Here is a 16,970-nt window from a genome sequence, read left to right as displayed (position 1 = left end):
TTAGCCTCGCCTCAAGGTCACCTCACCGGGCGGGAGGGGGAACCAGAAATACGACGTACGGAGATATTTCCCGGCATTCATACTTAAGCGTCGCGTTTTCGCGCGCTTGAAAATTTTCACTTTTCATTTAATCGCGAAAAATAGATGCTGTCATTTAAAAATCTAAAAGCGTGAAATACGTACTCCAGGAGTAATAATCTTTCGATTAAAGCAATAAAAAAATAATAGGAAACCACACTATTGAATGGATGATATACGAAAACTTATGCAAGCTGCACGAACAACGCTCACTGAATAGTAAGAGAAACTGTGATGTTTTTATAAAAACTACATTGGTCATTATATGTGTTTCTTCCATAGAGAAAAGTGCTACTTGAAGACATATCTGGTTTTTTGGCAAAATTTTCATATACACAATTAGATCAAGTTTCTCCGGGTTTTCCACCACGTGAGGTCAAAATTATCAAAGTTTAATTGGTTGCTTCCACCACTCTCTTCAGGGTCTGGTGTAATTCTAAACTTCTTGGCGTTGGTGAAGACGATGTTTGAGAAAGCTAATGAAACGTTGATTGTTCCAGGCTGTACCCAGAGTAAAACACGAACCTTAACTGCTGTTACATAATGCATTAAAATAAAGTTTAAAACACCAAAGTTACCATAAATTGCATCTACAAAGTGTGCAATTGTATCAAAGCGTAAAATGTGTCAATTTCCACCATTTCTCCCGGTAGTAGAGCCAAAAATCATTTCGAAAAGTAACCCTCAGTGAGCAAAAAATTGCAAGTCGTTCGTCTCACAAAGAAATTCTTACATAAATTTGTTTCAATATTGACCAGCAAAACAAACTCCTAGAAGTTTATATAACGTAAATTGGGTGGCGACATTGCTTCTGAAGAAAAAAAGAATGCATATGTATGAAAAAGATGAATTGGACATTACGAATACCAAGAAGATAACATACCTTCCCTTCACTTTTCCAGTATACAAAAAATCCATACTCGTCGACTTTGAAGAGACAGCTAGGTTCGTAATCCGTTGAATCCTTTTCCTGCAATGGGACAGAAAAAAACAACAATTAAATTTTTTTAACTAGAATTAACTTCTAACAGAGTTTGCCATACTTGGTCAATAAGAGTAATTTGGAGAGTCTCGCTCATTCGCTGCATTTATTTGAAAAGGTTTTAAATGACATTTCCTTCGATAATGACTTTACATGGAAAAATTCCTATTTTAAGTACGATCTGAATGAAAAATGACCTTCCCTGCTTATTTGAAGGAAAAAAATAGAACTAGGCTATGACACCAAATTTAAATTGTGTTATAACAAAATCCGCAGCAAGAAATAAGATCAATTTTCCAAAAACTAACAAGGTTACACTCGGAACTTTGTCAAAATAATGCAGCGCGTTGTTATAAATTGAAGTTTTTTGGAATGGACATTAAGAGAAAACTATGCTACCCAAAGTACCAACCAACGTAGGAATAGATATATCATTTTACATTAATTTAGCTTTCCATCCGATTGATAGTATTTTCCTGGCATCTTTAAACGTAGTTGCACATTTTTCCACTCTGAGGTTTGAGGTAGATTTATGAAAATAATTTTATTCCATCGCTAACACTTCATTTTTTCGCAGTTTCACTTTTAATAGGGACGAGAAGACCAAAAAACAATCACTGGACCAATTATTAAATTGAATTTTCTCTAGTAATTGGTCATTTTATACTTGGTATACCATTATTTACAGCTTGTGCTTGGTAGAGATGGGTTAAACTGTTCATTTTGATGAACCGTTCACTTTGAACCTGTTCAGTAAAAAGAACAGTTCAAAATATCTGTTCATGGCGAACAGTCACGGTCATTCAGGTAGAAAATACTGTTTATCGGACGTTCACAGTAAATGAAAGCTTAGAGTGGTATCATATAGTTTGTGCAGCTTGTCATAGTAATTTCAAGCAAAATCTGTCTCGGGCCTTCACTTGGTTATCCGTGTGGAGGACAATATCTGCTCTCCACTTGTAGAACAAGCCAGAATTAATATTTATCAATCCAGCGTCTGATGTTATTCGCGTATTTAGCACCGGAAAAGTTTTTAAAATGCTGCTCTTATGAGCAATTTAGACTTTCATACACAGCTAACTGTTCTTTATAAATATTTTTAGTATCAACGTCATGTGAATATCTCTTTTAGATTCCCCGGTAAGATATCGATTTTTTTTCTCCTCGTTACAGCCTGTGTCAGGTATCTATCCATTCTAACGATGCAATTAACTGGCAATAATATCATGCGTAAGACGGTGAGAAATAATCAGTTTCATTGCTAAATTAGTACTTTTGGTAGAATGTAAAAAACAGTAAAATATGTCACACTCAATGAATTCTGTAACATATTTAAATATTAAGCATTGAAAGCAAAGAAACAATTTAAGCTTTAGATGTATTTATGTACAATTAAGCTAAGTGGTAAAAAAATACATAAAATGGCGCGACGAGAAAAACCTAATGCCATAAAATAAAATCGCCGTAGCTAACGTATGGTTTTCATTCCTTCGAAAATGATGGATTTCTCCGGATAGACTTTCTCCGGAAGAGTACCAAGTCTTCCATTTCGATGTCTAATTACACTACAAACAAGTAATTTGAGGAAAGTTGATGCCAAATTTTTGTTTCCCAAAATAAACAGTTCGGACCTTTTAAAGAAACACATGGTAAAATATAGATTAACCCCGTTAAAAATTCATTCCATTACGAATTACCTTCACATGATTGGCAATATATAAATCACATAAATATATATAGGAAATATAAAATATATTGGAAACACTAAGACATATTTCGAGCAACAATTGCTGAATTAAATTTTAATCTCCGGTTGAAATATTTCAAATGCATTTTCGATTAGCTTCCACGGATAGTCTTCCACGGGTTTTCCACGAGGCATCCATCGCAAACGACCTACAGCCTTGGGAGCATAATCCCTCTCGCAAGGCCGACCCAATTTCTCCCCATACTATAGCAATCGTATTACTGTCGCCTAAGTGCCACCCGAGGTACTCCACTATATATCCTCCTCCATCACCCAACAAAGAGCGCATCAACCTCCCACATAACCACCGCCAGCCCTTCAAAATCCTCGCCTTTCATGGTCACCACTCCAAACACTGCCCACCTCCCTCTCCGAATACTTCAAAAAATAAATTTGGATGATTGCTCCTCGATCTTACCCACTCAGGATGTCCGTCGTCTGACTGATGGACACGAAGCCCTTCCTCAACATACTTCTACGTTTCTTCCCAACCACTCTTTTGTTCTGAATGCAAATCCACACAGATCTATAACATCACAAACCAAGTGGCCCCAAAACCCCTTTTAAGGTGGCTGGAGGGTTGATTTGAAAACTATTTTTTTAAATCCGTCTAGCGACACAGGCGCGTTTTATTTTGTGATATTCCGGATGAAAAAGGAAGAATCGTATAATTTCAAAGGTATTAAAAGAAATACACGAAGTGCTATGGAGTATGATATATATTAATGAGTAATCAAATAATGATAGAACAAATAATGTGAAAAATAACAAACTGCGATCGATAAAATCAGTCTCATCGGCGTGGCCCTAACCTATCAGGGTCAGCCATAAAGAGGAAGTAATCATCACTCGACGGAGAATTGGGCATTGTGTCCCGACCAACTCCTTTCACCGCTGAGAAAAAGTCCTCCCCAATGTGATGAATGTGACTGCCCTCTTAACATGCGGCATCTCCCGACGGAATGTTACAAATATCATCATTCTCGCAACAGGCTCGGAATCCGTGGAGGGATAGAAACATCTTGGGTGACGATTCCAATTGCCAAACTCGTGTAATTTTATTCCGAAAACATACTGGACTTTTTAACAAAATATAGTATAAGAATTATAAGCCTGTGCAAATTGTTTCAATAATATAATGTAAATCCTCATCTCTAGATATAGATCAGTCAATAGAAGGTGTGGTGCTAGTGACCTCAGTTATCGACGCACCCAAAAAAACAATACTGTTACTACTACGAGTACTAGAAAAATCCTTTTCAGGGTAAGATTAAAAGGTAAATTTGAATTCCTTATGGCTACCAAGAAAATTCCTCAGAGACAGTATATATACAAGATCAATTATCATATACACTTACGGAAAGATTACGTACTCCTTGTTGACAATAGCGTTGTAGTTCCATTACGGCGGCTCCAATCGTTCCCGTGGTGACTTAGGAATTACTTTGCACGGTAGAATTTCCATTTCAGTTTCCTTCCTTTTTTAATTTACCCTCCTTTGGCTCTACTCGAATATACCGATATAACGAAAGATAAAGTTAATTTGCCGCAGGGATTTTTGTATAATCCTCAAAGAATGCTTCCTCCGAGGTCAACAGCCACTTTGACTTCGGAGATTGTGTGTGTCAAAATGTTGGCGGGGATGTAATTCGAATGTCATTAAGTAGAGCGACAAAACACATGTGGTCTTTGTGTTGTAGTCACAAAAGAGCGATTTAAAGTACTCGACATTATACCTATATCTTTTTAATTTAGTAAGGGTTGTCCCACGATAATTAACAAGTTTAAGGTAATCGTGGTCATCAAAATTTTATGTAATATATTTGGATCTTCGAATAACCACTATTTAAACCTTTCATGATCTATTCCGCAATGACTATTTACCGTCAAATACTTAAAAACACCCCAGAGTAAATCTAACAAAGAGCATTTTTGGATTCTACGCATGCGGCCAAGGTTGGACAGGAGAAATTCTAGAAATTACGTGATCTTGACGATTGGCATTCCCAACAATAATGTTACTTCACGCGATGATTATTTGGATAGGAAATATGATTTCATCAAGTTAAAAGTCACTAATTTGAGCAGCAGCAGCGGCAGAGATTAAAATAAAAATAACTAGAAAGAAACTATTTGAAGGAAATGTAACTAAAAGTTTAAATTCATTTTTTAGAGTTTGAGCTGAAATGATTTAGTATAATCCTTAAAAATTCAATGCAACAGTTCTTTTCCCGAGATGAAAATAAAAGTTGATTCACTACGAACCACCACCCAAAGTAAAACTCAATTATTCAAAGGAAAGAAGAGCAAAAAAGGTTGAAGGCGACGACTTCGGGTGATGCTAAAAAATCATGAATTTTCAGTCGCATTTTGGACATAAGGAAACCTCAAAAATCCCGAGGAAACTTCACCCGCTGGGAGTCATAGTACAAAACAAGTGCCACTCAATCAATACGAACTAAATGCAAATTTCGACGTATTAAATCACGAGCGACATTTTAAAATAAATTAACCCACTTTTACAGTGGGAAAATTATAGAAAAATTTGAAAGCGGAAAGCATATCGGTCCCAGAATACATTTTTGGTAAAAAATAATGTCGGTCTTTGAAATTTAATGGCTCTTAACAGTTTCTTGTGCTCTTCCCCAATGTGAAATTTAAAGGATAATATTGGTAATATCGCAATTATCAACTTAGAGACAATACAAAGCATGTTACTCGCACTGTGAAAATGTCAAATTCCAGAACTGTATAAATTGTTGGGAGAGCGGGGGTGGGAAGTGGAAGGGGAAGGTTGAGGATGGGGTGATATGTCATTGGGTGGTGTGTTTGAGGAAAGGGATGGCAAGGAGTGGGGAGTGGCCCATGAATGTTTGTTCATTCATTAAGGAATTGCCTCCTTCTTGTGTAATTTCCTCAATCTTCCCCTTCCCACTCCCACTCATCTAAACAATATAAATACAGCTCCAGAATTTGACATTTCCTCCGTGTACTTGAGAATGGCCTAACAGTCGAAACGTGTCGTATGTTACTCAATCAATATTTGGAAAAGCACTGTCTCTTTATAATAAAGTCAGAATTCCATTCCACTGCATCACGCCTACCTTTGCTACTTTTAAAAATTCACAGATATTCATTCGTTCCAAATTTACTTGTCATTCGTAATTTCACGTCTTCATAAAATTCCATTTAAGCACAATTAGTAGCTCAACATAATTATCATCCGTGAGTAAATAGTTGGGTCATCACTTACCTCCGTCCATCGGTCGAAGACGCAGCCTTTGAGGAGAGGTTCGGGCACCTCTATCCTCCAGTTAAAATCGAAATGCTTCGTCATCTTGAGGCAGCTTCCGAGGGTTCACTCACACACGGGTACTCTGCGGGCCGCTTGGCTGTCCCGAGATGTACTTCAGTTGGCCCAAGGGGCCGATGGGCGCCCCTGGGAGGGGACTTGGACTAGCGTGGGCTGTTCTCCTGCTCCGACACTGTTTCGCGAGCCGTCCATTCAAGAGGCCGCGAGTTGATGGTCGGGAGGGAGGGAATTAATGATGATGAAGGAGAGGGAGGGGTGGGAGGTTTTTATTTAACGCCTGGCGCCTATGGCGTAGGCCGCGGGGAAAAGCAGAGCTGTAGTGCAGGGAGATGAGGGGGTTGGCTGCCTGGTCTTCCCGTCTCGACTACGTGGTGTGGACTTCTATTCTACTGATGCTCTCTTGCGACTGGAACGAAAAAAAAACAGACATAAACATAAGCATTTATTAAAAACATTATCTCAAAATTAGAGAGAGAGAGCAATGTAATAATTACCGAAGTTATTTTCGTAAATAGTTCCGCGGTAGATTTTGCAATTTACCGTGAAAGTTTGGAATTACCGCAATTTACGGCAATCTCCAGGAATGCGACATAAACACTAAAATCCGTAGATAATCGCCACAAATATTACCTCCGTGCTCAATGACTAGGTAAGAAATTCGAAATTATTATATTCCAGTAAGTTGCCTAAACAAGTTTTAGAATACTGTCACATAACAAGCAGGCAGAGAAAATATAACAGTTTAACGGCGAAATGCGTGTCTTAATGCACTAATTTTTCACCTTATTCCCTTCAATTTGTTTTATACTCAGTGAATACAGTGATATCCACAGTCTTCACCTCTGCGTTACCTAACCTTTACTATATAGTCCTAATTTTAACATAACTGTTAAAAAAATTAAAGTGAGTATCGACAATTACCGTAATCTACCGCGAATTACTCTTGATTCGAACTCCAGGTTAGATGAAATATCTCTCCCTGCAATCAAAAAAGATCATTAATCTCCATCAGGCAAAGCCTCAGACAATTTTATATCCAGCTGGTTACACTTCGTAATGAAATGACGAAATGAGAATCTGGTTCGTGAGCCAATTAAATCCCCACGTCCATCTTTCGAATGGTCAGTGCTAAGGGTTAAGTGATGACGGAAACCTAGATCACTCCTTTGGGATCGCTTCGACTTCCGCTCTGCTCCCCAGAGAGAGAAACCACAAAAGATGATGGCGGGTCACCTCCCAGGAGACCAACCCCACCACTATTGAGCCTCAAGGGGAAGAGGAGAGCATCAGGTCGACGAAGAAACCCTCGGAAAGATTGACCCAGAGAAGAATAAAGAAATGGGATGAATTTACCATTTATCTCAATCTGTACAGGGTTGAGAAAAATTATGTCACGAAATTTTAACCCTGTATAGCTGATACCCGTACGAACCAAAATTACTGAGGACTTTTAAGTCGAAAATGCACCATTTTTTAACCACAGAAACTTTGAGACAAGCGCTCTGATTGGCAGCGAGTTCGCCCTATTGCCGGATGCCTTCGACAAAGGCATAGCATTCGAAGTTATGATTGGTCCAGAGCATAAGAGAAAAATATCGAAAAGGGGTACATTTACCATTTAGCTTCATTTATATATTATTTACAAACATGAAACAGGTTTTTCGATTGACTAAGGCAATCATCTGCGGGGAGGAGAACAAGTGATACTCCACCTACGGTTAGGCTGAAAAAATTAGCCTATCCGCCGGAGGGGAGAGGATGAGAACAGGGTTCGTAGATATAATGAAGAGAAACATGACTTACGCCGCACCGAGGAAATAATTTTGGTAAAGGAATACGGATTGGGGGAGGTTAATAATTTACGCACGAGGTAATTAAAGACGTAGTCCGCGCACAAGCGGAAAGATACTTCTGACGCAATGTAGTAAATATGAGTTGCGAATTTTAGGTAGAGCTACCGCAATCCGAAGACTGCCTCTAATCTATACTACTCGTACTATTATTTAAAAATTGAGTGGCGTCTATCTGCATGTATGTTACTCAAGCACTCAAAAACTGCTAAACCGATTGAAACGCAATTTATCTGGAAGATCTTCGGTATACCCAGTTCAAACATAGGTTATATTAGAACGGCCTTGGGGCACTGGAATGAACTCAAGTGGGCCCTTTCACATCAAAATCGTGATGGCCCTCGAAGAGAACACGAAGTCGTGCATAGGTTTTTTTATTCTCTTTTTTTAAATTACTATAAACTGAGATTTAAGGTTGAAATCTAAAGAGCCACGTGAATGAAAAAAACGCCGTTTCATCTTCTTTCACTCAATTTGCTTCTACGGCTAAAATTTTATGAGTAATTGCGTTTATAAGGTCAAAATCACTAAATTAGCCAAAAATCACTAAGATTTTCTCTTTAAAACAATTGCGTCTTTGAATAGTGACAATGAGGTGGAATATCGTTGTGAATAAATGATATCATAGTGCATCCACCCTATTGGGTAATAACGTGAAAATCTCATGCAGCCTTCCCGAAAACAAACATAATAGGGTGGTTTCCTATTATTTTTTTATTGCCTAAATCGAAATATTATTACTCCTGGAGTACGTATTTCACGCTTTTAGATTTTTAAATGACGATATATATTTTTCGCGATTAAATAAAAAGTGAAAATTTTCAAGCGCGCGAAAACGCGACGCTTAAGTATGAATGCCGGGAAATCTCTCCGTACGACGTATTTCTGGTTCCCGCTGCCGCCCTGTGAGGTGACCTTGAGGCGAGGCTTAGCGCTGATACGACGCAGGCTGCTAGCGGGTAGCTGAGTACCCTGCTAGCTGGTAGCGCTTGGCTTAAATAAGGAATATTAATACCTTATCAAACGAAGAAAACTTTCCGACCTTAGCCAGTTTTAATAAGTGATTATTAAGACATGTTTCCCTGAGCTCTGCTCCTCATGCATGCATTGGTAACCTCAGACGATGTATAACTCCTATCTTCTCGTATAGAAACTAGGTCCCTGTGACGTCACGTGGAGTGGCATCGCATGGGCGCCAATCTGGCACTTTTCAAATGAGGATAAAAATGGACCATTGCCATTCGTCTAAACCGGTATTTCTAAAACGAAATAATTTGTATATTATGAATACACTAATGGTGGGTAACGAATCGCAATCAATGCCTTTCGTTTTCTTTGATGAAGGAAGCTACCCTATTCATTTCAAAGATTTGTTATGTACCTATGAAGGACCCAAAGTGTTCAGCTGATAGCTTGTTTCATGTGACAACTTCAACACTGTTAATGCAATATTGAGTTACGTGCACTATTGCCAAATAATTTAGAAAGTACCCAAGGAGGACATTTTGTCATAATGCTACGACATAATATTGTTAATTCTACTGAATCACTGTTATTGTCGTGAATATTTTTGTACTTATTTTGAACTCCATTATCTAAGTTGTACGTAGATTGTTGTCCGATTACGTTCTACGATTAAGTAGGTGAACGCATCACTACAAATCAAATTATGATAATCCAAATCAGGTCCTCATGGGCCACCAAAAGTTAATCATTTTGGAATTATTAATGTATAATTCTTCTGCTGTTGATAAATGATAGAAATTAATATTATTATGTTTACCCTTACGTATTACGTTTCAATTACTTGCTCGCTTTTAACCAAAGCCTGCGCTAGATGGACCGTGGAATTTGTGAATCACGCCGTGAAAGTGGCTGAGATGAATCCATCAACGTACTGCGCTACTTTTGGAGGCGACGGAAATTATTAATGAACTGTTTCCAATCGATCGCTCGGACTCTTGACCGCTTTTTGTTTATCGTTTTATTTTTCTCCCTATCCTCCCTCTACCTTTTCCTCGCACGAAAGGACGAGGGATCCACCCCCATCCAATTTCAAATATTCCACGAATGCCTGCCACCGATACTACTCACGCATCGATCCCCTGCCGCGGCACCGCAAACGACCCCCGTTGCCCCCATGGAAACCAATTGGAGCGTTATTTACGCCTCCGTTGCCATGACGCCCTGATCAACAGATCAGTCGTGAGAAGATCGCGCACCCCCGTCCCCATTTTTCAATCTTTAAACTCGATCAGAATCTGTTTAATGGAATATTTTGATTGAGTTACTTAACCATTCAACTGTAGCATCATCCCAAAACTAATGTAAGTTGTGGAAAGGTTTTTTTGTGGTATCTGGCGCAAAAAGATTAAATCCGTGTAATAAATGAAGGGCACGAAAGTGAGAGCTGCGCTTTGAAATAGTTAAATAATAGTCGATAGTTGGATTGAGTAAATTTACCGTTTAACTGTTCAACTGTGGCACATTCCCAAAACTAAGTAGTAGAAAAGTTTCTTTGTGGTACCTGGAACATAAAAATTAAATCCGTGAAATAATAAAACACAAGGGAAAACTGCGCTATAAAATATTTTGATCAAGTAACTTTAACTCTTCAACTGCAGTATTTCCCCAAAACTTAGTTGTGGAAAGGTTATTTCGAATACAAAAATGAAAGAAAGGTGCCGCCTTGCTCTCGTCTGACCATATCTCGAAAACGCGGCTCATATTGGAACCAGCGCATAAAGGTTTTATCCGGAACTAAATAAAACACGAAGGAATGCTGCCCAATTCGTCAAAAAACTGATGCGAGCTAACTGAGACAGATCAGCAGTTACAATAATTGGGTTCGGAACAGCTAGAGGCTTGAACAGTACGTGCTAGGTTTCAGTTGATATCTGCAACACAAGTCTGACTGCCAAAAAGTACTATTCACGCGATAAGAATATTAGCGTTCTCACTGAAGCCCGCAGAGGTTCGTGGCTGCGGGCATGGGGTCATCGGCCACTGGATAGATTTGGGAAAAAGAGAAAGGGGTGAGGAAACTTTTTACGGGAATCGACGACCCTTTTTTTAAAGCCCTCATTCATGGAGAAGGAGAGGGATTCATGACATGACACTCATGCTATCATCTGTATAACGGCGTCAGGAGGCCGTCCCACGGAAAGGTGATTTCAAGGGGGCTGAAAACCACAGCGGAAAGCGTCACTGTAAACCATCACGATTACCAATGTCGTCACTCAAGCTTAGCCATTTCAGCAGCCAGCTAACACCTTTTGGGTTCAGATACAGCTGGAGCCCAAACATTTTCATACAGTCAGGCGTAAGTTCAAATTCGCAAGGCTATGTGGACCGCACAAGCATTACTTTTTCCGAGACAATTAAATCGTAGCTCAACACCAACTAACCGTCTTATTTTTTTTATTTTTTAAATGATGGCTCATGGAATGTAATAGTATTGATAAATAGTTCTCGTGTGGGACACAAGAAATCGCTTCACAGTTTGAGTTAACGCATTCATTTCTAACAATTTAAAAAGTATTACAATGAGATGCTTACGCTTTACTCGTTTCCAAAAAATTGGTTACAGCGTACCCTTCGTTCGTTTTTGTGTTAATTGAACGTGTAAATTGAATCCTAGCTATCATATAGGTTCTATTTCGATCTATAAACATCCATCGCCATGATAACCAATAAAACATACTGATTTAAAGGGGCCATCCCATTCAAATTCATTTAAGAGCTGCGGGGTGACCTTCTGGGATATTTAAAAAAATACGCGCCGTAGACCTATATGAATAATTACAAATTGATCACTTTTAATTTCCTAAAAACTTTTTTTCATATATTTACAGCCATTAAAAAAAACATAAAAAAGGCCATTCTGGCGCGTTGGGAAAAATTCAATTTTGAAATGCCTATAATTTGGACAATAGTGAGACTAGAATGTTGAGTTTTTTATTATTTTGGAATGATATCTTATTATTCTCACTTATAAGTGCGAAAAAAGTATAAAATTGAATGATTAAGCGCAACATTAATTTCAAAATAGTTAAAAATTCACAAAGTTTTGCTGACTTTGACAATATTTTTTATAGCCATGAAAAGTGATATAAGAACAATTAATACCTTGGTGTATAATAACTACACATTTTAATGGAAGCGTATTTGCAATACCTCCAATATTATTGATTATTTATAAATTTAAATCATTATAAATGCAAATAAAAAAGAAATTTTAGAAGAAGATAATTTTAGGACGATAATGTGAAGGATATATTTTACCAAGAATTAGAGGTACCTCGAATCATAAAGAAACCTAGTTATGAGGACTTTCGCTTGAACGGTCGTATTTTACCTTTATCCATGAAATTTTACACGCTATAAACCCTAGCTCAACTAGTGTTGCCGCGTGACTCGAGACGAGACCGTTGGATAGAATTCGAGACAAGACTCAAGATGAGACCGCTTTTTGACGAGACGAGGCGATACCACGAGACTCTCGAAAGTCTCGAAATACAGATATATGCCCTTAATTGGTATTTGGTATAGCTTTATACCTAAAACTATGCCCTTCTATTAAAACGAAGTAATTTTTACGTTTTTATTAAGTATTAAATTTGAAATTTAATTCAATAATAACTTTTCGATAAATTATCTAACTATAAAAAAAGAACTTTTTCCGAAAGATAAATTTCTGAATGCATGATCGTGACTTCTGGAGCCATGTTAGGGAGTGTTAATGGCTGACTACTTTTCCTTGTTTCCTGCGATAATAACGTTTGAAAATTTATCCGGCAAAAATTGAACTATTTTCTTCAGTGGAAATTTTCAGTACTTACTCCTACGACAAAAATATCATGGATAATACTCACTTATGTGTAGAGTATCGCTGAGCGATACTTACAATCCTTCTTATAGTTTTCTTGCTAGGGGATAATGATGGCCCATTTCGAATTGCGCAGAGCACATTACCTCGGCAGAAAGACGGATGATAATTGAAATAACTATACTGAAATAACTATATGTCTCTTCCTGCATGACATATCTTCCGAGGTTAGTGAGGATATTTAGCATAATGTCTCTAAATTGTGTTGAGGATGTTGCAATTAAATAGGATGACTGCAGTTGACTTTCCTTCGAATTATTTTGCTAGCCAAAAGTCCATTTCATCAAAAAGTCCATACTGGATCATCTGACCGGCATTTATTCATCAGCAACACATTCTATCTCCATTCATCATATTTTTCTCCAGAAACACCAGTTAGGGGAGGGAAATCTTATTTCAGCAGCATGCAGTCCATTCTAAAAGGGACCAGCAACCTCTAGAAAAAATCAATTTGCAGATTTGTGCGAAATTTCTGAGAGGAAAAATCATTCTGACCTGGATTTGACCCTAGATCCCTCGAATTGCGGCCAAGTTCTTTAACCTCTCATCGCCGTCATGCGTACCCATTAGGCTTCCTGAACTTCTGCGTCTAATATTTTTCTCTGTATTTTAAATGAAAGCAATTACTCTGCTTTTTGGAGAAATGTTTTCTCTTTTCAATAAAATATTCATAGCGATTTTATTCCTTCAGGTTTCTTTTAATGTTTCGATGATATACCGTTTTATACCAGTGATTTGACGAATTTGATCTTAAAGATCAACGTCTTTCTTCAAATGTACAATCTTGAAAACTTCAGCCCATTCCGCTTTTGAGATGTCAAGAAGGAACAGCTACTTTAGCTTGAGATACGATATCTTCCTTATAAGCTCACAGTCTTCCCTCTGTCTTCTCTATGTGTGTCATCACCTCGAGCCCCAATTGTGTTTGGTCCGCCGTGTTAGTCCTAAGCGAAAAGACCATGTGCTTCGCTCTGCATTAATTTTTTTCTTCTCTTGTGGGCAGTAATCAACGAAGATAAGATTCCTTCTAAACAGTCAGCGTATACCAGGATCCCTTCGATATATTTTCTCGTCTGTTGATAGAGCTTCGAAACCACGCGCTTCAGTCCACTATAACCGTTCATTTTGTGTGGTGTCCTTTCAAGCAGTGTGTTGAAATTCTCGTCGGGTGTACTTCCTGTGTGTGGTTATTTTTATTTATAATTGGGGATCCTACGAAATGGGAATAGTATTGAAAGTCAAAAAAGAGACTCGGAAGTGTGTTAGGTTGTAATAAATTCATTGGTATGGTGGATCTCAAGGACCTTTTGTTGCATTCGTACCTAATGGAAAGAAAACGCCTTAATAAGTGGTGTATGAAGTTATTTAGAAGACTATTGATTTCCACAGTCATATATTAATTCATATGCTATTCACAGGGAAAACAAGAATAAAAATTAACCCTATTATCACTTCTCGTGCAGCTGGTGGAGGTAATATTTTTACATAAGCAGCTCCATACGGACTGTTTGGACATGACCGTCACTCCTTAGACCATTTAGTACCAAGACTGACTAAGACTCACCGAAAGACTACTAAGAACTCCTGCTGCTGGGAAGAAAGCCCCCAAAGGAGGTGTGCAGTTTGTGCCAATCATGGGAAAAGAAGAGACAGCGTGTACAGTAGTGAACATTGTGCAGTGGGCTTATGCTTTAATTGCTTCCAATCATGTCACACAAAGCAGAATTACTAAGGTTTAGTCATTTCAATATTTCCATATTGACGTTTGAAACAACAGTACGTAAGTACCTATATGAAATGATTCGATAATAATAGAACAAAGTCAAAGAAATGGGCGAAATTATGAATTTTCAAGCAGGCGAAAGGGGTAATCCTATCGAAAATACCAATTGGTTATGAAAATTTCAACCCCAAATCATTAAAATACATCGTCATTATAAAAAAATGCATAGAATGCTATAGATCTAGCAGCTTAGTCTAAACTAAATTTCAATCTTTGAAAACTGAAATTTATTCATTAGTTTAGAGAACGAATTTAAGTATACCGGGACTAGCCACGGTGATAACTTTACGGGAGTCACCCGCAATGCACAAATTGTGCGAAAATCCACAGAGAAAAAATCATTCGCCTTGACCGGGATTCGAACCCGGATCCCTCGATTTCCGGCCGAGTGCTTTAGCCAGTTAAGCTACCGAGACGTCATTCTTCCCTGTGGATATTTGTGGACTATACCGGACATGGTGGTATGGACTGCCGAGCATATTATGCGACGAACAGTCCAAATCGTGCGCATGGCGCCACAGCCGGAGAGTAAAGCCCGAACTTTGAACACAAGGGGTGTTCTCTTTTGACTCACTCGGCCGGAAATCGAGGGATCCGGGTTCGAATCCCGGTCAAGGCGAATGATTTTTTCTCTGTGGATTTTCGCACAGTTTAGAGAACGAGATAAATAAAACAATAAACATTTATTGAAATTGCTTGAAAAATTATCATGAGTTGCGCATCCTATTATGCATGTTTACAAAACTTTTCAACGATATTGGTAATATGTCATGAAAGTTATAAATTATTGAAAGATAGCATGCCTAAAATGCGAAGTCATCTACATCTCATCCGGCCGCTGGGATGGGATTTAATCAAATGCCCGCTGCGCTTGAGGGGTTAACATTATTTTTTATAAGCCTTCTATGGATTTCACTGCAGTAAATTTGTATATTCATTCCCTTTTCAGAAATTTTTCGTTTTATGTTACGAGTTGAGACGAGACTGGCGCAAGTCTCGTCTCGTCTCGCGGGAACACTAAGCTCAGCATCAGTGGTCAACAAACCAAAGACTGTTTACGCAGCTCTCCACTCAATCCTTCTTTCAGCTTAAAATTTTTAAAATACATAGAAAGACCGTTGCGACGCGATTTTAAAATTCTCCTACAGATAAAATATAGGGTTATTATAAAAGAACATGGTTTAAACGAAAAAAAATTACTTTCACTTTTTATTTGATATTTTTTGAATTTGTCGTCTCAAACAGTTTTTTTCCGAACAGTTCTCAAACAATTTTTAATAAATTCCAATGTGTGGGGTCCTTAGTTGCTCCGAATAGAGAGAGAAACCCGGCGTCAACATTAGCCTAATCTTAACGGAAGGCGCCAAGGGAACAATAGTTTAACGTTCCACCCGATGGACGGAGTGCTACTCTTGAAGTGCCCTCCTCAAAGCACTCAAACAGGGATAGGGCAACCTCACAAAAATCTCTGGTACCCTTTTCCCTTCTATCTTCCCATAAATTACTAAAACCGAACCATTCTTTTGCGACAATCCTGTACAAAAATTTTCACCCGAGAAAATACTGGGGAATATGTTTTAAATTCGAGATAGAGGAAAATCTCTTGTCTATTTGGGGATCGGGTTGGTGTGGTGGCTAGAGTACTGGCTTCCCACACCGTGGGCTCGGGTTCAAATCCCGGCGGTGGCAGAGAATTTTCAGAGACTGCCCGATCCCAGCTTGAATGTTGTGTGGAGGACATTTCAAGCGCAACACTCCGTCCGTCGGATGGGACGTAAAGCCGTGGTCCCCTTGGCGCCTTTCGTTAAGAGCAGGCTAATGCCGACGCCGGGTTTCTCTCCACCCTTCCTTACCTACCCTTCCCTCATGGCGCAAATGACCTAAGCTGTCGGTCGCCTCCTCCAAATACCATACCACCATCGATCTATTTCAATGGTTCTGAAATTTTCAAGATGATGTCATAAATATAAAACAAGTAATAAGCCACGAGTAAAGGCGATCGAGCCGGGGTGATGCGTCATCTTAAGTCTCATTCGTCCGTTTCAAGGCTCCCACACACCTGCGCGGCCTCGGTGAAGGGCGCCATCTGCGGTCATTTGCAGCACGTGCGTTCAAGGGGCGCGCACACTCCAGGGCGGCTTATGTTAGGCCGGGTCCCGCTCCGCGCTCACCACCAGAGTTGGCGGTCCAACTCGACGGGTTGAGTACGGTGGTTTGAGAGTGTTACGTTTTCGCTATTTTTCGGAGTAATGGTTTTAATGACAGGGTTTTTTTTCTTTTATTTACGTCTTTTGCTTTGCGTATATGCAAATTATTGCTCCTTTGTTAA

General features: G+C 38.8%; 1 protein-coding gene across 3 annotated transcripts in view; it reads right to left on the bottom strand.

Annotated features, from left to right (window-relative positions):
* LOC124154062 (1-phosphatidylinositol 4,5-bisphosphate phosphodiesterase) overlaps positions 1–16,970 on the bottom strand; it is a 92,226-nt gene that overhangs the window by 47,315 nt on the left and 27,941 nt on the right. For all 3 annotated transcript variants that reach the window (XM_046527563.1, XM_046527564.1, XM_046527562.1), the window contains exons 2-3: positions 6,061–6,526; positions 962–1,048 (exon numbers count right to left, since the gene is read on the bottom strand). In XM_046527563.1, the coding sequence (XP_046383519.1) occupies positions 962–1,048; positions 6,061–6,144 (171 nt within the window). In that variant the 5' untranslated portion in view covers positions 6,145–6,526. The remainder of the gene's footprint in view (positions 1–961; positions 1,049–6,060; positions 6,527–16,970) is intronic.

This window comes from Ischnura elegans, chromosome 2 (assembly GCF_921293095.1).
Source record: "Ischnura elegans chromosome 2, ioIscEleg1.1, whole genome shotgun sequence".
Lineage (NCBI taxonomy): Eukaryota > Metazoa > Arthropoda > Insecta > Odonata > Coenagrionidae > Ischnura > Ischnura elegans.
This window is presented reverse-complemented; position numbering and strand designations above follow the sequence as displayed.